This window comes from Mustelus asterias, chromosome 3 (genome assembly GCF_964213995.1).
Source record: "Mustelus asterias chromosome 3, sMusAst1.hap1.1, whole genome shotgun sequence".
In the NCBI taxonomy this organism is placed as follows: Eukaryota; Metazoa; Chordata; class Chondrichthyes; order Carcharhiniformes; family Triakidae; genus Mustelus; species Mustelus asterias.
Window position 1 is genome coordinate 85,012,141 of NC_135803.1, and position 24,815 is coordinate 85,036,955.

The 24,815-nt window shown below is 46.6% G+C and overlaps 1 protein-coding gene across 4 annotated transcripts in view; it reads left to right on the forward strand.

The window, feature by feature from the left end:
- Positions 1-2,502: 2,502 nt before the first annotated feature.
- The window catches only part of LOC144491451 (solute carrier organic anion transporter family member 2A1-like), a 450,593-nt gene continuing 428,280 nt past the window's right edge, over positions 2,503-24,815 (forward strand). For all 4 annotated transcript variants that reach the window (XM_078209279.1, XM_078209280.1, XM_078209282.1 and 1 more), the window contains exon 1: positions 2,503-2,630. In XM_078209279.1, the coding sequence (XP_078065405.1) occupies positions 2,565-2,630 (66 nt within the window). In that variant the 5' untranslated portion in view covers positions 2,503-2,564. The remainder of the gene's footprint in view (positions 2,631-24,815) is intronic.

The window sequence follows — 24,815 nt, forward strand, 5'->3', positions numbered from 1 at the left end:
ACAGGTCCTTGAAAGTGGAGTCACAGGTGAACAGAGTGGTGAAGAAGACATTCAGCATGCTTGGTTTCATTGGTCAGAACATTGAATACAGGAGTTGGGATGTCTTGTTGAAGTTGTACAAGAAATTGGTAAGGCCACACTTGGAATACAGTTCTGGTCACCCTATTATAGAAAGGATATTATTAAGCTAAGAAAGAGGGCAGAAAAGATTTACTAGGATGTTACCAGGACTTGATGGTTTGAATTATGAGGAGAGGCTGGATAGACTTGGACTTTTTTCTCTGGAGCGTAGGAGGTTTAAGGGTGATCTTATAGAGATCTATAAAATAATGAGGGGCATAGGTCAGCTAGATAGTTAATATCATTTCCCAAAGATAGGGGAATTTAAAACTAGAGGGCATAGGTTTACAGTGAGGGGGAGAGATACGAAAGGGTCCAGAGGGGCAATTTATTTACACTGAAGGTGGTGAGCGTCTGGAACAAGCTGCCAGAGGTAGTAGTAGTGGCGGGTACAATTTTGTCTTTTAAAAAGCGTTTAGACAGTTACATAGGTAAGCTGGGTAAAGAGGGATATGGGCCAAATGTGGGCAACTGGGACTAGTTAGGGGGTAAAAAAAAGGGGCGGCATGGACAAGTTGGGCCGCACGGCCTCTTTCTATGCTGTAAACCTCTATGACTCTATCTACCCTATCTATGTCCCTCATAATTTAGTATATCTCAATCAGGTCCCCCCTCAGCCTTCTCTGCTCCAAGGAAAACAATCCCAGCCTAACCAGCCTCTCTTCATATCTGAACAGCCCTATCAATAACAATGCCAGCTTCTCCCAGCTATCATCATAACAGAAGTTCCTCATCCCTGGGAACATTCTTGTAAATCATTTTGACACTCTCCCCAATAACTTCACATCCTTTTGAAAGTGTGGGGCTGCCCAGAATTGGACACAATATTCCAGCTGGGACTGAACTAGTGTTTTATAAATGCTCAGCAAAATGTGCTTGTGTTTGTACTCTATGCCCATGTTTATAATGTCCAAGATATCATGTGTTTTAAGCGCACTCTTAGCCTGTCTTTCCTCCTTCAATAATTCAAGCACATTTACTCCCAGATCCCTTTAGAATTGTATCCTTTATCGTATTCAGCTCTGCTGATGGGTCATACAGACTTTTAGCTCTATTATCTCTCCACAGATGCTGTCAGACTTGTTGAAATTTTCCAGCATTTTCTGCTTTTGTTTCAGATTCCAGAATCCACAGTAATTTGCTTTGTCCTTTATTTCATTTTGCCTTTCCTTACTTTTTTTTACCAAAATGTAGCACTTTACACTTCATGGAATTAAATTTAATCTCTGATGTGTTTGCCCATTCTACCAACCAGTCTATGTCTTCTTGAGGTCTATCCCTATCCTCCTCACAGTTCACAATGCTTCCGAAGTTACTGTCTTCCACAGATGTTTCCCTGTACACTGAAATATAGCTTATTGATATATATCCTCATACTGGCCCCAAGGAATCCCACTGTAAACCTTTGCCCAGTCTGAAATAAAACATAAATGACTATTCCTTGAAATGAAGGATGAAGTATCATTTAAATCCAAAAATAGGGCAGGATGCTCCAGTCACGCATGCCCCAAGATCAGAAATTCACATCTGAGGTCAACTGACCTTTAAATGTTCCACTGAATTTTCTATCTTGTTTGCTACGATTTCCATAGCAGGCGAGATGGGAGAATTTTGACCATTATCTCTGTTTCTCTCTCCACAGATGCTGTCAGATCTGCTGAATTTATCCAGCATTTTCTGTTTTTATTTCAGATTTAATTTGCTTCTAAATCATTACTCTCCGTTTCCTGTCACTCAACCAATTTTGTATCCCTGCTGTGTCTCTGTCCCATTCATTGGGCAGCACGGTGGTTAGCACTGTTGTCTCATAGTACCAGGGACCCGGGTTCAATTGAGTGTGTGGAGTTTTCACGTTCTCTCCTCCCCATCTGTGTGGATTTCCTCTGGATGCTCTGGTTTTCTCCCAAAATCCAAAGATGTGTAGGTTAGATGGATTGGCCATATTAAATTGTCCCTTAATATCCAAAGATGTGTCAGTTAGGGGGATTAGTGAGTAAATATGTGGAGTTATGGGGCTAGGGCCTAGGTGGGATTGTTGTCAGTGCAGGTTCGATGGGCCGAATGGCCTCCTTCTGCACTGTAGGGATTCTATGGATTCCATTGGCTTTAACTTTGCAGAGAAACATTTAGCAAGCCCCATGAACAAGTACAGCAATTCCATTCTTCTCATCAACCAACCCTCTCCGCTATTTCACCAAAATATCAAGTTAGTTAAATCGGATTTTTCTTGAATCAATCCTGAATGAATCTGTGCTTCATGGTGTATTTTGTTTCCTGAAGCTCTTGGGAACTTGCTCAGTATTGTGAATGTGACGTCTGCTGTTTCATCACAACTCTAAATCAGAGCTGCAGTCAGCCAGAGCTCACTCGTTGTGCCGCCTTCTTCCTTACTTTCAGAGGCACTGGACAAGGTTCGGGCAGTTTGTTGCGATCTTTGTGCTGAGATGGCGGTGAAGGAGAGAGTGAAGGCGCGGCTGCAAACTGGGAGGTGTAACTTCAATAACATCAAGGTGAGGGACTTTCTGCTTTCTCTCCGAGTGTGTTCATACTCACTGGCTGTCACTGCATCTTTACATATCAAAATGTGACCGAAATATTCTTTAACAAAATGATTGCGAGAGTTTCCGCTACAGGTTTGCACCCTGAAGCGCAATTCACCCGAAGTCAACCAAATTGGCGCAAACGAGCGCAGAATTTCAGGTGTAAATTACCTTCGGCACAAATGCAGTGACTGCGATGAAATAACACTGCACTAAAAGGCAGAACCTGGGCCAATTACTTCCTTGCATTTGGGGAGCACCCCAGAGATGCGCTGGGGGAAGCCCTCTGGGAAGTTCCCAGGTAAGGGTTTGTCCAGAAACGTTACCTTCCCCTCGACAATTACATTGTGCTGGGAATCATTCGGGGATTTAAATAATTAACTTTGGATGGTTCTGCCAGTTTTACACTCAGAGAGTTAGAAGAAATAAAAGCACTTCTAACTTCAAAGTAACTATTTTAAACATTAGGGGCGGCACGGTAGCACAGTGCTTCACAGCTCCAGGGTCCTGGGTTCGATTCCCGGCTTGGGTCACTGTCTGTGTGGAGTTTGCACATTCTCCTCGTGTCTGCGTGGGTTTCCTCCAGGTGCTCCGGTTTCCTCCCACAGTCCAAAGATGTGCGGGTTAGGTTAATTGGCCATGCTAAATTGCCCCTTGGTGTCCCAGGATGCGTAGGTTAGAGGGATTAGCGGGTAACATGTAGGGATATGGGGATAGGGCCTGGGTGGGATTGTGGTCGGTGCAGACTTGATGGGCCGAATGGCCTCTTTCTGCACTGTAGGGTTTCTATTCTATGATGATCCAGACTGAGGTCCTGCACATGACACCATCCACACCTCCAATCCCAACGGGATGCCTCAACACCCCACCCACACAGGATTCTCTACCAACCTCCACCTGAGCGTCCGACACAGATCCCAAACCCCCTCCCCCACCCCCACCCCCACCCCCACCCCCCTGGGCTGCCTGGCCCAGACTCCCCTGGCCCCCTTCACCCCGAACCTGATTGCTCCAGCCAATACCGAACCTAACCCAGACTCTCACATTGCCCGACCTCCACCTGATGGCTGAGCCCCAAATCCATTCACTTACCTAAGACATTAATCTTTTCCCTGGCCTGTTATTTCCAAGGGAACATTTAAACTCACCTGCTTTACAGTAGCTAGTGCTGTAAAAAAGGGGGCCATTGAACCATAGATTCCCTACTGTGCAGAAGGAGACCATTTGGCATATTGAGACTGCACTGACTCTCTGACAGAATATCTTACCCAAGCCCACACCCCATCCTATCCCCATAACCCCAAGCATTTTCCACGGCTAGTCCATCTAATTTGCACATTTTGGGACTAAGGTAATTTAGCATGGCCAACCCGCCTAATCTTTGGACTGTGGAAGGAATGATGTGGAGATGCCGGCGTTGGACTGGGGTAAACACAGTAAGAAGTTTAACAACACCAGGTTAAAGTCCAACAGGTTTATTTGGTAGCAAAAGCCACAAGCTTTCGGAGCACTGCTCCTTCGTCAGGTGAGTGGGAATTCTGTTCACAAACAGGGCATATAAAGACACAAACTCGATTTACAGAATAATGGTTGGAATGCGAATACTTACAGCTAATCAAGTCTTAAAGGTACAAACAGTGTGAGTGGAGAGAGCACCAAGACAGGTCAAAGAGATGTGTATTGTCTCCAGACAGGACAGCCAGTGAAATTCTGCAAGTCCAGGCAAGCTGTGGGAATTACAGATAGTGTGACATGAACCCAATATCCCGGTTGAGGCCGTCCTCATGTGTGCGGAACTTGGCTATCAGTTTCTGCTCAGCGACTCTGCGCTGTCGTGTGTCGTGAAGGCCGCCTTGGAGAACGCTTACCCGAATATCAGAGGCCGAATGCCCGTGACCGCTGAAGTGCTCCCCAACAGGAAGAGAACAGTCTTGCCTGGTGATTGTCAAGCAGTGTTCATTCATCCGTTGTCACAGCGTCTGCATGGTTTCCCCAATGTACCATGCCTCGGGACATCCTTTCCTGCAGCGTATCAGGTAGACAACGTTGGCCGATAAGCCCCTCATGATTTTATACACCTCAATAAGGTCACCCCTCATTCTCCTACATTCCAAGGAATAAAGTCCTCGCCTGGCCAACCTCTCCCTATAACTCAGGCCCTCGTAAATCTTCTTTGTACTCTTTCTATTTTATCAGCATCAAGTGGATATTCTTCCCTTTATTTCGCTTTCCACATGATTCGTTTGGTTCATGTTTTTTATAATTCTTGTTTGAAACTTGTTTCCTTCTCCAATACACATATTCTTTATGCTCCTTTTTACCACAATTCTTGAATTTTGCATCTTTACTCCAGCAATCTGCTGCTGTGTGCCCAGTTCTTGCACATTTGTGGCAATTTCAAACCTGTGTCTGTCTTTCGGTTTCAGTTGATACCTTATGGACTTTAGTTCTCAAGCTTAATTGTTGGGCTTCCTTAACTGGGGGGCATGGTGACACAGTGATTAGCACTGCTGCCTCACAGCGCCAGGGACCTGGGTTCAATTCCGGCCTCAGGTGACTGTGTGGAGTTCGCACATTCTCCCCATGGTCTGCATGGGTTTCCTCCGGGTACTCCAGTTTCCTTCCATAGTCCAAAGATGTGCGGGTTAGGTGGATTGGCCATGCTAAATTGACTCTCGTGTCAGGGGGATTAGCAGGGTAAATGTGTGAGGTTATGGGCTTGGGTTGGAATTGTGGTCGGTACAGATTTGATGGGCTGAATGGCCTCCTTCTGTATTGTAGGGACTTTATTCTATGAAAAATGCTAGTTCCATATACGGTAGCACAGTGCTTAGCACTGCTGCTTCACAGCTCCAGGGACCTGGGTTCGATTCCCGGCTTGGGTCACTGTCTGTGTGGAGTTTGCACATTCTCCTCGTGTCTGCGTGGGTTTCCTCCGGGTGCTCCAGTTTCCTCCCACAGTCCAAAGATGTGCGGGTTAGGTTGATTAACCATGCTAAAATTGCCCCTTAGTGTCCTGAGATGCGTAGGTTAGAGGGATTAGCGGGTAATATGTGTAGGGAAATGGGGGTAGGGCCTGGGTGGGATTGTGGTCAATGCAGACTTGATGGGCCGAATGGCCTGTTTCTGCACTGTAGGGTTTCTATGATTCTATATTCTTGACGATGACCAAGGTTTTCGGTGAGAAGTGGCCACAATCTACCATAAGCTTTTAAGCCTGGTTTTTCTGGTTGCACCAGATTTCACAGTAGGTTGAATTAGAAACCATAGAAACCCTACAGTGCAGAAGGAGGCCATTCGGCCCATCGAGTCTGCACCGACCACAGTTCCACCCAGTCCCTACCCCCATATATTTACCCGCTAATCCCTCTAATCTACGCATCCCAGGACTCTAAGGGGCAATTTTTAACCTGGCCAATCAACCTAACCCGCACATCTTTGGACTGTGGGAGGAAACCGGAGCACCCGGAGGAAACCCACGCAGACACGACGAGAATGTGCAAACTCCACACAGACAGTGACCCGAGCCAGGAATCGAACCCGGGACCCTGGAGCTGTGAAGCAGCAGTGCTAACCACTGTGCTACCGTGCCGCCCATTCATTGGTTATTCATCGTTCAAAGCACAAAGGATGTAATTGTTGGAGGTCAATCCTCTCAGTCCTAGGACATTGCTGTGGGAGTTGCTCGGGGCTGTGTCCAAGGCCCAAACATCAATAGTTCATTGATGGCCTTCCTTCTATCATAAGGTGTACACATAAGTGTACTCTGTTGATTGCACATTGTTCGCAACTGAGGAGCAGGAGGGAAGGTGGTGGAGTAATAGTATTATCACTGGACTAGTAAGACAGAGACCCAGGGTGATGATCTGGGGACCAGGGTTCAAATCCCACCATGGCAGATGGTGAAATTTGAATTCAATAAATATCAGGAATTGAATGTCTAACGATTGTTGGAAAACCAATCCGGTTCACTAATGTTCTTTAGGAAAGGAACTCTACCACTCTTAGCTGATCTGGCATACATGGACTCCAGACCCACAGTAATGTGGTTGACTCTTAAAATGCCTTCTGAAATGGGCTAGCAGGCCACTCAGTTCAAGGGCAATTAGGGGGGATGGGTAATAAATACTGCCTTTGTGTCATAGTCCAAGGATAGGGGGTAAACCATTTAGGATTGAGATGAAGAGAAATTTCTTTACCCAGAAAGTGGTCAGTCTGTGGAATTCGCTACCGCAAAAGCCGTTGAGGGCAAAACATTGTACGTTTTCAAGAAGAAGTTAGATATTGCTTTTGGGGCGGAAGAGATCAAAGGCTGGCGTGGAGGGGGAAGGCTTTTGTGTTGGATTATCAGCCATGGAGCAGATTCAAAGGGTTAAATAGCCTACTCCTGTTCCTATTTAAAATTATTATTAGTAAGCTTATATTAACACTGCAATGAAGCTACTGTGAAAATCCCCTTTCTTTGTTTCTATGTTTCAATGTATTCCCAAACCGTGACCCCTAGTTCTGGACTCTCCCACGAGCGAGAACATCTTTCCTGCATCTAATCTATCTCGCCCTCTAAGAAATTTATAAGCACCTATGAGATTCCCCGCTCCCCACCTCTGCCATTCTCATTATTAAGGCCCAGGCCAGAAACTCCAAGGTATTTTATGACGTTAGCCTAGACTCTAACTTTTACATTTGATTTTGACATTAGGGTGCACATAAGGTGTTTCACTCCAGGCATGATTCAAGTGACCCAATAGGAAGCTTTTATCAAAACAAACAGTTAAAATATAGCAAAATGAATTCGCATAACTTTTACCAATACTAACTCATGGTAAAGTTTAATCCTTAACAACGAGTTATCTCTGTTGTTCCAATTTAAAGCAATACCTCAGAGACATACACCCTTCAGAATTAGTTAGCCCAAAAACAAGTGTGATCATGCGATGCTGGATTTTCAGCCTTTTAACATTTCTCACATTTATCCAAATTATACTGCATTTGCTATTACCCACTCATTCAACTTGTCCAAATCGCACTGAAGCATCTCTGCATCTGCCTCACAGCTCACCCTCCCAACCAACTTTGTGTCATCTGAAGATTTGGAGATACTAGAATCATAAAGTCGAACTGGCACCAACTACAATCCCACCCAGGCCCTATCCCCGTAACCCCATATATTTACCCCGCTAATCCCTAATTTATAGATCCCAGACACTAAGGGGCAATTTAGCATGGCCAATGCACCTAACCCGCAAATCTTTGGACTGTGAGGGGAAATCCGAGCACCTGGAGGAAACCCACGCAGACATGGGGAGAACTTGCAAATTCCACAGAGACAGCAATCCAAGCCAGGAATTGAACCTGGGTCCCTGGCGTTGTGAAGCAGCAGTGCTAACCACTGTGCCGCCGTGCCGCTTCTTAAATGTTGTGCGAGTACCTGCCACCACCACCTCCTCAGGCAGCATATTCCATATTTCCATCATCCTCTGGGTGAAAATCTTTTTCCTCAAATTCTCTCTCAACCATTTATTCCTAACCTGCCCTCTGGTCTTAGACACCTCTGCCATGGGGAGAAGATTCTTACGATATACCCTATCTATGCCTCTCATAATTTTGTAAAGCTCTATCAGATCCACCACCTCCCACCTCCTTTACTCCAGGGAAAACAAACGCAAACTATTCAGCCTACCCTCATAGTTGAAGCTTTCGTTCCGAGGCAGCATCCTGGCGAATCTCCTCTGCACCATCTCCAGTGCAATCCTTCAGATAGTGTGTCAAGCTGAACAATATTTCATCAGTGCCCACTGCAATCTCCTTTCATTGCTTCTCGTAGCAGCCAGGGATGTATCTCATCAGGCCTTGGGAATTTATGCACCTATATATGCCGACTGAAACATTGAATACCTTAACATGCTCTGGAACTTCACTGTCGTAATTGAAAGCTCCAGCTATAATGTCTTTCTTCTTAGTGAATACAGATGAAAAATATTCATTTAAAACCGACGCTGTACACCCCTCCCCCCAAGTGTCTGCTCACCCCTTGACACTGCTCACCTCTGACACTGCCCGCCCCCCCCTGACCTACCCACCCGGCACCACCAGCTGCTCACCCTCTCCCAGCACCACTCACCCACCCAACCCCCTGACACCGCTCACCTTTTCGACGCTCACCCCTCCCCCCGCCAAGCACTGCTCAGCTCCACTGACATGGCTCACCAACCCCAATACTACACATCCACATCCCGCCCCTGCTCACCACCCCCCCCGCCCCTGCTCACCACCCCCCCGCCCCTGCTCACCACCCCCCCGCCCCTGCTCACCACCCCCCCGCCCCTGCTCACCACCCCCCCGCCCCTGCTCACCACCCCCCCGCCCCTGCTCACCACCCCCCCGCCCCTGCTCACCAACCCCAATACTGCACATCCATCCCCCGGTTCTGTTCGCCCCCCCCCCCCCCCCCCCCCCCCACGATCCTGCTCCACCCCCTCTCCCCACGGCCCTGCTCCACTTCCTCTCCCCCTGCGACCCTGCTCAGAGTCCAACACAGCTCAGCACCCGATGCTGCTCAAATCCCCTCACTCCCCACTCCCACGCCGATCACTGGGTACCCCTCACATGGCTCACATCCCCACACCACTCACCCCTCCCGCACTGCTGACCCCACACGACGTCGCTCAACTCCCCACCCCCCACGCCCCCCCCCCCGCCCCTGCCGAATGCCACCCACACACACAGCCCCCCCACCCCAGAACGCCGCCCACACCCCCAACCCCCCCACCCCAGAACGCCGACCACACATGCCCCCCACCCCTGGACGGCGCCCACACACGCCCTCCCCACCCCCAGACGCCGACCACACATGCCCCCCACCCCCGGATGTCACCCACACACGCCCTCCCCAGACCCCCGGACGCCACCCACACAGCCCCCACCCACCCCCTGACGCCGCCCACACACACCCCCACCCCCCACCCCCGGATGCCGCCCATGCCCCCGCACCCCCGGATACCGCCCACACCCCCCAGCCCACACTCCCTCCACCCCCGGGTGCCACCCACACCCTCCCCCCACACCCCCCCTCCCCACACTCCCTCCACCCCCGGACTCTGCCCACACCCCCCCCACACCCCTCCACCCCCGGACGCCACCTACACCCCCTCCACCCCCGGACACCGCCCACACACGCCCCCCACCCCCGGATGCCATCCACACATTCCCCCACCCCCCGGAGGCCGCCCACATACCCCATCCCCACACCCAGACGCCGCCTACACACACCCCCCACACCTGGACGCCGCCTACACACACCCCCCACACCCCCCCTCCCCACACACCCCCCACACCTGGACGCCGCCCACACACCCCCCACCCCCCGGACGCCGCCCACACACCCCCCCACACCTGGACGCTGCCTACACACACCCCCCACACCCGGACGCCGCCCACACACCCCCCCACACCCGGACGCCGCCCACACACACCCCCACACCCGGACGCCGCCTACACACACCCCCCACACCTGGACGCCGCCTACACACACCCCCCACACCTGGACGCCGCCTACACACACCCCCCACACCTGGACGCCGCCCACACACCCCCCACCCCCCGGACGCCGCCCACACACCCCCCCACACCTGGACGCTGCCTACACACACCCCCCACACCTGGACGCCGCCCACACACCCCCCACATCCCCCCCACCTCCCGGACGCCGCCTACACACCTCCCCACATCCCCCCCACCCCCTGACGCCGCCCACACACCCCCCCCACACCCCCCCACCCCCAGACGCCGCCCACACCCCCCCACCCCCAGACGCCGCCCACACACTCCACACTCCGACTCTGCTTTCATCCCCCCCCCCCCCACGCGGCTCCCCTCCCAACGCTGTTCAATCCCCCTCACCCCCCTGCTACCGTTCCCTTGCCCATCACCATTCACCCCCGTCATCGTGTACCCCCTACATAGCTCACCCCCTACCACTGCCACTTGCCTCCCCCCCCCCCCCCCCCGCCCCCCGGGGGTGTGAACAGTGTCAGGGGGGGATTAGCAGGGTAAATATGTAAGGTTATGGGGTTAGGGGTTGGGTGGGATTGTGGTCGGTGTCGTCTCGATGGGCCGAATAACCTCCTTCTGTCCTGTAGGGATTCTGTGATAATTTAAAGACATTTCATTTCACAAAGGCAAAAAAAAGTTTATTCAGTTCAATGAAATTCTTCAATCAAACTAGGTTTTATTAAAACATTGAAATGTTAGAATCAAAACATTACAAATTGAAAATATTCAGACATACATAGAAATCATAGAAATCATAGTACAGAAAGAGGCCATTTGGCCCATTGAGTCTGCACCGACCACAATCCCACCCAGGCCCTGCCCCCATATCCCCACATATTTAACCGCTAATCCCTCTAACCTACGCATCTCAGGACACGAAGGGCAATTTTTAGCATGGCCAATCAACCTAACCCGCACATCTTTGGACTGTGGGAGGAAACCGGAGCACCCGGAGGAAACCCACGCAGACACGAAGAGAATGTGCAAACTCCACACAGACAGTGACCCAAGCCGGGAATCGAACCCAGGTCCCTGGAGCTGTGAAGCAGCAGTGCTAACCACTGTGCTACCGTGCCGCCCAACGTACAATTAAGACAAGAAAAATTTCTTTAAGCCGAAAGGGAGATCTCTGATTTCACCTACACAGCAAATGAGCTATGAGGCATTCTCAAAAGATCTCAGATTTCATGCCAAAAGGTCAAATGGTTATACTTTTTCTATGTCAGATTATACAGCCCAGCTCTTAGTTAAAAGCAATTTCATTCATTCACTGGTGTGTCGCTCTAACTTGACATACCCTTCAATCAATTATAGTTTGACACCTTCAAATATTGATCTGTCATTCATCTGTCCATTTTACGGAAGTTCTCTCCCAAAAATGGCTTCTTATGATTCAGCATAAACCGGCTCTAATACCAAATGAAGGCGCCTTATCCCCTGGCCTGGATATACATGGGTAATTTACTTTGTTGCATAATTTGTGCCTGACTTGTGCTATTATCTTTCATGAATACAATTCACTATTGAAGTTTCTTCGGTTTTTCGTGGTAACATTAGAATTACAATAATGCATTTTCCAACTCAAAGCTTGTGTAAGCTTTCTCTTATTAATGACACAGATTCAATTAATTAACATTAATTACATGAAACAAATAAAACATCATTTTGCTTGCATGTTATCAATTCCTTAGACATTATTAATATGTTTCTTAGATATTTTGCATTATTCTCGAACCACATATTAAAACATGAGCTGCTCTTTATCCTCATGTTGAGTATTTAGAATTAATCATAATTTTCACCTACAGAAGGGTCTCAAAAAATTTGGCACGGCTAAAACGGATGTGATGGGTAACACTGCTTTTAAATTCTCAAATGCCTCCTGGCATTGTTCTGTCCATCGAAATTTTGTGTTTTTTTTTAACAAATGTGTCAATGGTGCCACAACGCTACTAAAGTTTGGTACAAATTTCCTGTAGAATTCACTCAATCCTAAAAATCGTAGCATTTCCTTCTTCGAGGATGATCTTGGAAATTCCTTGATGGCGTTCATCTTCACATTTCTTGGTGTCATCTATCCATACCCAGTATTGAGCCCTAAGACTGTCACTTCTGCCTTCACAAATTCTGTTCTTGCCAAGTTTATGACCAACTTTGCCTTCCGTAGTCTCTCAAAGAGCTCTGCCAAATGCTCCATGTGATCTTTCCACGAATGACTAAAGATCACCAAGTCATCTATGTAGACAGTCAATCCTGCAACAACTCTGTTCATAAGTCTTTGAAAAATAGCTGCAGTGTTTTTCATCCCAAAGGGCATTACTTTAAATTGATATAGTCCATTTGAGGTTACAAAAGCAGAAACTTACTTTGCTCTCTCTGACAAAGGTACTTAAAGTTAAAGTTTATTTGTTTGTCACAAGTAGGCCTCCATTAACACTGCAATGAAATTACTGTGAAAATCCCCCAGTCGCCACATTCCGACGCTTGTTCGGGTACACTGAGGAGAATTTAACATGGCCAATGCACCTAACCAGCACAGCTTTCGGACTGTCGGAGGAAATCAGAACACCCGGAGGAAACCCGCACAGACACGGGGAGAACACAGACAGTGACCTAAGACGGGTCCCTGGTGCTGTGAGGCAACAGTGCTAATCGCTGCATCACTGTGCTGCCTGCCAGTAACCGTGAAGTAAGTCCAACTTTGTGATGCAAGTGGCTTGTCTTCCTTTTTACACACAATCCTCCAGCCTTTGAATTGGATGAGTCAGATTTAGTCACGATGTTGACCTTCTGATAATCTACACAGAATCATTGAGTACTATCAGGTTTGAGAACTAACATGATCAGCGAACTCCAGTCACTTTGGGGCGGCATGGTAGCACAGTGGTTAGCACTGCTGCTTCACAGCTCCAGGGACCTGGGTTCGATTCCCGGCTTGGGTCACTGTCTGTGTGGAGTTTGCACATTCTCCTCGTGTCTGCGTGGGTTTCCTCCGGGTGCTCCGGTTTCCTCCCACAGTCCAAAGATGTGCGGGTTAGGTTGATTGGCCATGCTAAAAATTGCCCTTAGTGTCCTGAGATGCGTAGGTTAGTGGGTAAATATGTAGGGATATGAGGGTAGGGCCTGGGTGGGATTGTGGTCGGTGCAGACTCGATGGGCCGAATGGCCTCTTTCTGGACTGTAGGGTTTCTATGATTCTATGACTTTGACTTGGCTCTATAATGTCTTCTTGTAGCATCGCTTCCACTTCCTTCTGAACCTGCGCTGCTTTGAGAGGATTAAGCCAATAGAAGTGGTGTTTTATCGGAACAGCATTCTCTATGTCAACCTCCTGTACTATATCATTAGTCCGCCCCATTCTATTTCTACATAGGTTCTCATAGTACTGTAACAAGTCTTTCAATTCAGTTCTTTTGCTCCTGGGACAGATAGCTCACTCCCCTATTCCATTCCTCAAGGACTTCTTCATTATTAAATTTATTCTGAGGCACATTACAATCCATATCGTCTGGATTTGATTCCTCACTCCGAGTAGCAGTAACTAATACCTATTTCTCCGGTTCCCTTTCTTGTTTTAAAGTAAAGTTTATTCATTAGTCACAAGTAGGCTTCCATTCACACTACAATGAAGTTAGTGAGAATCCCCTAGTTACCACACTCTGGCGCCTGTTCGGGTACACTGAGCGAGAATTTATCATGGCCAATTCCCCTAACCTGCACATGTTTGGACTGTGGGAGGAAATTGCAGCACGTGGAGGAAACCCACGCAGACAGGGGGAGAATGTGCAAACTCCAATCCTCTTGGCAGGCAGGATTAAGGAGAATCCTAAGGCATTCTATTCATACGTTAGGAACAAAAGAGTTGTCAGGGAGAAAATCGGACTTCTCAGGGACAAAGGAGGGGAATTATGCTTAGAACCCAAGGGAATAGGGGAGATCCTAAATGAATACTTTGCATCGGTATTCACGAAGGAGAGGGGCGTGTTAACCGGGAGTGTCTCGGAGGGAGGTGTTGACCCGTTAGAGAAAATCTCCATTACAAGAGAGGAAGTGTTAGGTTTTTTAGGGAACATTAAAACTGACAAAGCCCCAGGGCCTGATGGCATCTATCCTCGACTGCTCAGGGAGATGAGAGGTGAAATTGCTGGGCCTCTGACGGAAATCTTTGTCGCTTCTTTGGACACGGGTGAGGTCCCTGAGGATTGGAGGATAGCGAATGTGGTCCTGTTGTTTAAGAAGGGTAGCAGGGATAACCCAGGAAATTATAGGCCGGTGAGCTTGACGTCTGTGGTAGGGAAGTTGTTGGAGAGGATTCTTAGAGACAGGATGTCTGTGCATTTAGAACGGAACAATCTCATTAGTGACAGACAGCATGGTTTTGTAAGAGGGAGGTCGTGCCTTACAAATTTGGTGGAGTTTTTTGAGGAAGTGACAAAAACGGTTGATGAAGGAAGGGCCGTGGATGTCGTCTATATGGATTTCAGTAAGGCATTTGACAAAGTCCCACATGGCAGGTTGGTTAAGAAGGTTAAGGCTCATGGGATACAAGGAGAAGTGGCTAGATGGGTGGAGAACTGGCTTGGCCATAGGAGACAGAGGGTAGTGGTCGAAGGGTCTTTTTCCGGCTGGAGGTCTGAGACCAGTGGTGTTCCGCAGGGCTCTGTACTGGGGCCTCTGCTATTTGTGATATGTATAAATGATTTGGAAGAAGGTGTAACTGGTGTAATCAGCAAGTTTGCGGATGACACGAAGATGGCTGGACTTGCGGATAGCGATGAGCATTGTTGGGCAATACAGCAGGATATAGATAGGCTGGAAAATTGGGCGGAGACGTGGCAGATGGAGTTTAATCCGGATGAATGCGAAGTGATGCATTTTGGAAGAAATAATGTTGGGAGGAGTTATACAATAAATGGCAGAGTCATCAGGAGTATAGAAACACAGAGGGACCTAGGTGTGCAAGTCCACAAATCCTTGAAGGTGGCAACACAGGTGGAGAAGGTGGTGAAGAAGGCATATGGTATGCTTGCCTTTATAGGATGGGGTATAGAGTATAAAAGCTGGAGTCTGATGATGCAGCTGTATAGAACGCTGGTTAGGCCACATTTGGAGTACTGCGTCCAGTTCTGGTCGCCGCACTACCAGAAGGACGTGGAGGCGTTAGAGAGAGTGCAGAGAAGGTTTACCAGGATGTTGCCTGGTATGGAGGGTCTTAGCTATGAGGAGAGATTGGGTAAACTGGGGTTGTTCTCCCTGGAAAGACGGAGAATGAGGGGAGATCTAATAGAGGTGTACAAGATTATGAAGGGTATAGATAGGGTGAACAGTGGGAAGCTTTTTCCCAGGTCGGAGGTGACGATCACAAGGGGTCACGGGCTCAAGGTGAGAGGGGCGAAGTATAGCTCAGATATCAGAGGGATGTTTTTTACACAGAGGGTGGTGGGGGCCTGGAATGCGCTGCCAAGTAGGGTGGTGGAGGCAGGCACGCTGACATTGTTTAAGACTTACCTGGATAGTCACATGAGCTGCCTGGGAATGGAGGGATACAAACGATTGGTCTAGTTGGACCAAGGAGCGGCACAGGCTTGGAGGGCCGAAGGGCCTGTTTCCTGTGCTGTACTGTTCTTTGTTCTTTGTTCCACACAGACAGTGACCCAAGCCGGGAATCAAACTTGAGTCTCTGGCACTGTGAGACAGCAGTGCTAACCACCATGCCATCCTGTCATTTCCCTGTCATAGTCCTGTTTTAGCATGTTCATGACATATCCTATAATTAGTTTTCCTCTCTGACATTACCAAATAATTCACCTGACTTCTTCTCAATCTAATCGGGACCACTAAACCTTGCTTTGAAGAGATCTCCTACCACTGGTAATAGCACCAATACTTTATGCTCACGGGCAAGTGTACAAATTTTAGATTTCTTTTATGCTTCTTGCTTCACTAGGTCCTGTTCCACCTTAGACCATAACACCATAATTATTGTCCAGCTAATTCACCCACTCTGTTTAATCTTTCTCTCGCCACACTTACATAATCCAACTGTGAGATCTCGGACTTCGGACCTACCAACTTTTCCTTAATTAATTTTAAAGGTCCTCTTACTTCCTGTCCAACTATCAATTCAAATGGACTGAGTCAGTTCAATTTGGAGCATCTCGAATAGCAAATAAAAATGGGATACCTTTATCCCAATCATTTGGATAATCTTGGCAATAAGCCCTCAACATGGTTTGAAGGATCTGATGCCATTTTTCCAATGCTCCTTGGGATTCAGGTACGCATTCGATGTAAAGTATCTGATGCCTAAACTATCCATGACCTCCTTAAATAATTTGGAAGTACAATTGGATCCTTGGTCTGACTGAATCTTCCTGGGTAATCCATAATGGGTAAAGAAAGCAAGCAACTCCTCCACAACCTTTTTTGCCTTGACATTCCATAATGGAATTGCCTTGGGAAATGGAGGAGACACATCCATTATGGTGAACAAATACTGGTTCCCACTTTTGGTTTTAGGGAGGGGACCTACACGATCAATTATAATCCATGTAAAAGGTTCTTCAAATGCAGGAATTGGCATCAAAGGCGCTGGTTTTATCGCTGCCTGTGGCTTTCCTATCATCTGATACGTATGACAGGTACGGCAAAATTCAACCATATCTTTATGTAATCCAGGCCAATAAAAATGCTTATGCATCTTAGCCTTAGTCTTCCTCACTCCTGGATGACCCCCTATAGGTAATTTGTGTGCTATCCACAATACTACTTGTCTGTATTCTACCAGCAATACATCCTGGTGAACTTTCACCCATTTCTCATCTGCACTAACCTGCCAAGGTCTCCATTTCCACCTTAAGATTTTATTCTTAAGGCATTCTAGGATACACTCGATTCTTTTTCGAGTAGGCTTTATGATATAAATCCTTTATCATCTCATCTTTTTGTTGTAACTCCATTAATCTTTCAGAACGAAACACCTCTGCCTGATCCTCTACCTGCTTAGATTTTTCCTTTACCATCTCATCAAACAAAGTGTTAGATAACAGGACCTCAACTCCTTCATCTTTCTCTTTTGTTCTCCCTTCCTGTTTTAATTTATGGGATCTTATCACCACACAGTCCGGAAAAATTCCAGGGTATTTTTCTTTTAACTTCTCAGTTCCCTGGCTTTCTTTTAGCTTTTCCACTACAATGGGCATCACTCCCACCTGTGATCCAGCTATATCGTTTCCAAGAATAAACTGCATTCCTGGAATAGCCAAGTTTTCCACCACTCCCACTATCACTTCCCCAGTTTTGATTGGACTTTCTAACCTTGTCTTACACAGGGGAACACTACTTCTCTCTCCATTTATTCACAGATTACCACTCTCTCAGGCAATATTTCAGAAGGAGTGCAAATATTTTCATCTCTTACTATGAGAGACTAATCATAGAATCATAGAAACCCTACAGTGCAGAAGGAGGCCATTCGGCCCATCGAGTCTGCACTGACCACAATCCCACCCAAGCCCTACCCCCACATATTTACCCGCTAATCCCTCTAACCTACGCATCTCAGGGGCAATTTTAACCTGGCCAATCAACCTAACCCGCACATCTTTGGACTGTGGGAGGAAACCGGAGCACCCGGAGGAAACCCACGCAGACACGAGGAGAATAACTCCCGTATATCTTAATATTTTAACTTTACCTACTCCCCTTGTTCTCCCTAGTAACATAGGTGAAGTCTTTGAAAAGGGCAGCACGGTAGCACAGTGGTTAGCATTGCTGCTTCACAGCTCCAGGGACCTGGGTTCAATTCCCGGCTTGGGTTATTCTGTGTGGAGTCTGCACATTCTCCTCCTGTCTGCATGGGTTTCCACCGGGTGCTTCGGTTTCCTCCCACAGTCCAAAGATGTGCGGGTTAGGCTGATTGGCCAGGTTAAAAATTGCCCTTAGTGTCCTGAGATGCGTAGATTAGAGGGATTAGTGGGTAAATATGTAGGGATATGGGGGTAGGGCCTGGGTGGGATTGTGGTCGGTGCAGACTCGATGGGCCAAATAACCTCTTTCCGTACTATAGGGTTTCTATGATTCTATGAAAAGATTGGGCACTTTCCTTCAGCTCCTCGACTTCTCTTGGGAATTCCTTAACTAATCCCACTGTTTGAGCCTCTTTTACCGCATCCTTCTTCCCAGTCCCTTTCTTAAACCAACAGCACTGTGACTTTGTGTGTCCCACCTTATTAGAGTGAAAACACCTGAGGTCTTTCACCTTTTTTCCACCTTCTTGGGTTTCTTTTCTCATGTGGTAAACTATTCCCAGTGTGATCTACTTTGTGTTTTTCATTGAATGATCTCCCTCTTTCCCAATTTCTATCCCTCACGAATGAAATTGTTGCCGGAAGCGCGATTTCAATTTATGCACTAATCAAAGAAACCCGACAGTGCAGAAGGAGGCCATTCGGCCCATCGAGTCTACACCGACCACAATCCCACCCAGGCCCTACCCCCACATATTTTACCCACTAATCCCTCTAACCTACGCATCCCAGAACTCTAAGGGGCAATTTTTTTTTTAACCTGGCCAATCAACCTAACCCGCACATCTTTGGACTGTGGGAGGAAACCGGAGCACCCGGAGGAAACCCACGCAGACACGAGGAGAATGTGCAAACTCCACACAGACAGTGACCCGAGCCGGGAATCGAACCCGGGACCCTGGAGCTGTGAAGCAGCAGTGCTAGCCACTGTGCTACCGTGCCGCCGATGAATGTTTATTCATCTACCATCCCTGCAGCTCTTCTCGCTGTTTCAACTTTCTGTTCCTCAACATGAGTTCTTATCACTTCTGGAAGTGAGTTTTTAAACTCATCCAGCAGAATAATATCTCGAAGAGCCTCATATGTCTCTTTAATGCTCTGACCCATCTATTGAAGTTGCTCTGTTTAATTCTTTCAAACTCAATATAAGTCTGACCTGGTTCCTTTCTTACATTTCTGAATCATTATCTATATGTTTCTGATACCAGTTCATAGGCACTCAAAATAGTCCTTTTTACCTCTTCATATTTTCCTGACACCTCCTCTGATAGCACTGCAAACACCTCAGTAGCCCTGCCTACCAACTTGGTTTGAATTGAAATTGCCCACACTTCCTCTGGCCAGTTCAGCTGTGGAGCCAATTTCTCAATGGAAATGAAAAAGGCTTCTGCGTCCTTTTTCATCAAATTTTGGTAATGTTTGGCCTACCAGACGGTTGGCTACGATGAGTTTGCCCATCATCACTTCTGTCTTGCACTTTTTCTTCTGTCATTTGAAGTCTCTGTGCTTCATCTTTTCCAACTCAAACAATCTTTCTCTTTCTTTATCTTCTGCTAAGGCCTTCTCTTTCCTTCTCTCTTTTTCATTCTCTCTTTCTTACCCTCTTTCTTCCAACTCCAGCCTTTTAAGTTGACTCTCTAACTCCAATTGTCTCATTTGCAATTTATTTTTTTCTAACTCCACTGCACTTGACTGTTTCACTGATATACCTAAATGCTTGGCCATCTCCATTACAATTTCAGCTTTCCTATTATCCCTGCTTAAACCCAATTTTAGCCTATTTGCTAATTCTACAAGTATCATCTTTTTCTGTCTTTCTAAACTTTCTTGGCAAATTTGGGAAGCATCTTCAATCCCCAGAACCTCTTTAGCAATGCTAAGAGCCATTTCCCCACTTTTGATTTTACCAACAACAAGCCACTGAAATTAAACAGATTTTCCACTTCTCACTTAAGGTTTATTTAAAGATCTAGGACTGTTCAAATCCTGCACCCGAGCCCCCAATCTGCTATAAAGCGGAGGTTGATCCCCCTCTGAGAACTAACACTGAAGCACCCAAAGAGGAGTACCTTGCCTTATAATCTGTAAAAGTGTGTGTGAAGTGGTGTGACCTGCACTTCAGCAACGTCTAGTGGTTAAGTATAATATAAATCCCTGACACTCATTCTAAAATCAACACACAACTGTTTATTTATCTAACAGTGAACAAATTAACTGAACTATTAACAAACCAAATAAATCCCTTCTAACTAACTATTCCTGAATCAAATAAGATTCTAATTGTATGCAATTCCAATAAATGTAATTCCCATTCATTAACAAAAGTAGAATTTAGTCACTGTCTAAATTACAACCAGGTTTTGTGTCTTCTGGAATATTCTGGGCCTTTTCCGTTGATTCTTCTGTCGAGAACTTCTTTCTTTTTTGGTACCTTTGCTATTTAGATGGTGCTTTCTCTAAGACATAGGTAAAGCTATAAGAGCCAGCGATTCTTGCTCTCTCTCTCTCAGAGCTGTGAGCTGTTATCTCTGGCAGGTGGCAGTTGCTCTCTCCTTTTGTCCCACTTCTTTTATACCTTTGTTGACATATTAATGTTTCCAATAATAGGATTGGTCCTAGGTTGTCAAAACCATCAGATTTAAATTTATATTTTAGCTACCTAAGTGCCTGATTCAAATTGGTTGGCTAAATTCAAAAGCCTGTTGTCTTGGTTAAAATTGCTGCTTGGCTTTTCAACACAAATGTTTCAGTTTGGGGCTCCCTATGTATTTGCATTTTTAAAAAACTCACTAAGCACAGAAAAAGCACCAACTTTTTAAGGGACCATACAATGCTTTCTCCCGAGCATTTTACAAACACCAATCTACAATTACTCTACCCAACTTCACAACACTGTATAGTAATATCCACACATTTAAGAACGTTCTTTTCTCTATCCACAATATCAGCAAGTGATAATGTTTGATGTACTCATGAGAAATTCCCACCAATAACTCTGTGGCTCCATCGTGTGACCAGAGATTGAATATCAACATCAGAGCTTGAGATTTCTCAATGTTAATCATATGCTTCTGAAGTGGCTGGGGGATACCTAGAGACTGCTAAACAGTTAACCCGCAGTTACCAAGGCTGGTGGGAGACACCAAGTGAATACAAACTTGTTCAAAAGAGGGGAACTTTATTTAAATAAATCAAATTACTACATGATTAAACTCAGGAAACTAATCAAAATACAGCTTCAGCTAAAAATCAATCTCCCTAAAGCCATGACAAGGAGGTAGTGATCATGTTGGGCAATATGAAACGGAGAATGATTTATAAGTGTCCCAGCACTTAGACAAAAAATAGTAAAGTACCACCCAAAGTATCATGGTAGAAGGCTGTGACTGGAGGCCGGTGTCTAGTGGCATACCATAAGGTTCAATGCTGGGTCTTTTATTGTTTGTTACATCGATGATAATGTGGGGGAAAAATAAACAAGTTTGCAGATGACAGTTAGGGACCAGACCAAAAACTCCACGGTATGTTATGAAGTTAGCCTAGACCCTAACTTTTCATCTTATTTTGGCATTAGGGTGAGCATAAGGTGTTTCACTCCAGTATGATTCAAGTAACCCAATGGGAAGCTTTCATCAAAACAAACCTTCTATAGCAAAAAGAATTGGCATAACTTTCACCAATTAAAATACATAAACATGACAAAGTATAATTCTTAACAACTAGTAATCTCTATAGTTGCAACTTATAGCAATATCCCCATAGACGTACACCCTTCTTCAGAATAAGTTAACACAAAGGCACAAGTAGGTTCACGTGGTGCTAAATTTCCAACCTTTTAACACTTCTGGACGCAGTCCATGGTCAGTATTAACCCAGATAGAGCTAGCCGATGCTCATTATTAACCCAGTTACTGAGCTATCCATGGTCGTATTAACCCAGATTTAGTTTTCCCTCCCTAACATTGGAGCTTAGAGCTACTGCAGACCAAACCGACTCTGCTCCACAGCGACACATCTAGCTACTACTGGTTGCACAGCCTGTGCCTGCCGTGACTGAGGGTGTGGCCTCTGCGCAACTGCGCAGTGTTAGCCTGACAGCTGCTCCGCAGTGTGGGTTTGGGGTCACTGGCGGAGCTGTGTTGACCTGACGCGAAGGGGACTACAACCCCCAGGAGTCTGTGCAGTGTGATATGCACGGGCGCGGGGAAGCCTATTGGGCTGGCGCCGGTAGTGGTGATTTTGAGGTAACGGATGGCGATTGTCGGTGGACTGTGTAAGTGGCATCTCGCCATAAATGGAGGGTTCCTTTATTTGTTCATTTGATGGTAGTGGGAAAACCAGTGTTTGTTGCCCAAGCTGAGCTGGTGATGATTAGGCATGTTCAATGAGAAGAGGCCATTAGGCCCCTCGAGCTTGTTCTATCATTCAATAAGGTCATGCCTCATCTGGTTGTGGCCTCAGATGCATATTTCCATCTGTCCCCCAAAACCCTGCACTCTTGCTCATCCATAATCTAATACTCTTGAATATATTCAGTGACCCAATCTCCACCACTCTCTGGGGAAGAGAATTCCACAGACGAATGACCTGGGGATTTTCACAATAACTTCATTTCAGTAGAGGGGTGTTTTTATGAATGGAAGGCTGTGACTAACAGTGTTCCATAGGGATTAGTTCTGGGGCCTTTGGTGGAGTTGTGGATAGGGATAGTGAAGAGGATTGTCAGAGGATACAGCAAGATATAGACCGGTTGGAGACTTGGGCAGGGAAATGGCAGATGGAGTTTAATCCGGACAAGTGTGAGGTAATGCATTTGGAAGGTCCAATGCATGTAGGAATTATGCAGTAAATGGTAGAACCCTTAGGAGTATTGACAGGCAGAAGGATCTGGGCGTACATGTCCACTGATCTCTGAAACGCAAGTGGATAAGGTAGTCAAGAAGGCGTACAGCATGCTTGCCTTCATCTGTCAGGACTTTGAGTATAAAGATTGACAGATCATGCTGCAGCTGCACAGAACCTTAGTTAGGCCTCATTTAGAATATTGTGTAGAATTCTGGTTGCCACACTACCAGAAGGATGTGGATGCTTTGGAGAGGGTATGGAAGAGCTTTACCAGGATGTTGCCTGGTCTGGAGCTATGAGGAGAGGTTGAATAAGCTCAGTTTGTTCTCACTGAGGTTGCGGGGTGACCTGATAGAGGTTTACAAGATTATGAGTGGCATGAACAGAGTGGATAGTCGGATGCTTTTTCCTCGGGTAGAAAGTCAAGTACGAGGGGACATAGATTTAAGGTATGTGGGGAAAAGTTTAGAGAAGATGTGCGAGGCAAGTTTTTTTACACAGAGGGTGGTGAATGTCTGGAACGCACTGCCTGGGGAGGTGGTGGGAGCAGGTACAACAGCGACATTTGAGGCCAACCAGATGAATACAGGAATAGGATGGGAATGGAAGGATATGGACTTCGGAACTGCATAAGGTTTTAGTTTAGGCAGACATCATGATCGGCGCAGGCTTGGAGATCCGAAGGGCCTATTCCTGTGCTGTACTGTTCTTTGTTCTTAATGTAAGCTTACTTGTGACGCTAATAAATAATCTTTAATCTCTCAGAGCAAAGATTCCTCCTCAGCTCCATCTTTCATGGAGTGATCTCTTATTTTTGAACTGTGCCCCTGAGTTCTAGATTCCCCCACGAGGGGCAGACTCCTCTTAGCATTGACCCTTTCTGTGGTGAACCATCGTTGGTTCCCACTAGATAGTACTGAGCCAGGGTCTGGCCAGTACTACGAGTATGTATATATGTTGCTGTTGGGGTTAGGGATGGGTTGTTCTACTTGTTGCTGTTGGGGTTAGGGTTGGGCTGTTACACCTGTATTATAGTTATTATGGTGCATCCCAGTCGGGCTCCACCTCCTGGGAGAGGTATAAAGGTCACTGCTCTGTCTGGGACCCCTCAGTCTGGGATCGTGTACTATACATGGTAGCTTCGTTGTAACAGTAAATAAAAGCCTTTATTTCCTTGAGCATCTCAAGCCTCGTGTGTGATAACGCGCATCACTTTCAAAATCTTATATGCTTCAATAAGATCCCCTCCCATTCTTCTTAAACTCCAATGAGTATAAGGTGCAACCTGCTCAACCTTTCTTCATAAGAAAAACACCTTCATCTCCGGAATAAAAACAGAAAGTTCTGGAAATACCCAGCAGGCCTGGCAGTGTTCTGTGGAGTGAGAAATCGACTTGACATTTCAAGTCAAATCTGACTTAAAATTGCCTTTCTTCTAAACTGTACACAGTACAGATAGAACACAGAAAAAATAGAGCACAAACAGGCCCTTCGGCCCACAAGTTGTGCCGGTCATGTCCCTACCTACCTAGGCTTATATATAGGCTTACCTATAACCCTCAATCCTATTAAGTCCCATGTACTCATCCAGAAGTCTCTTAAAAGACCCTATCGAGTTTGCATCCACCACCACTGACGGCAGCCGATTCCACTCACCCACCACCCTCTGAGTGAAAAACATACCCCTGACATCTCTGTACCTACTCCCCAGCACCTTAAACCTGATGGTATTTTGTTGGTAGATCTAATGCAGGGGGGAGCTATACAATAAATGGCAGAACCATCAGGAGTATAGACACAGAGGGATTTGGGTGTGCAAGTCCACAGATCCTTAAAGGTGGCAGCGCAGGTGGAAAAGGTGGTGAAGAAGGCATATGGCATGCTTGCCTTTATTGGACGGGGCAAAGAGTATAAAAGTTGGCATATGATGTTGCAGTTATATAGAACGTTG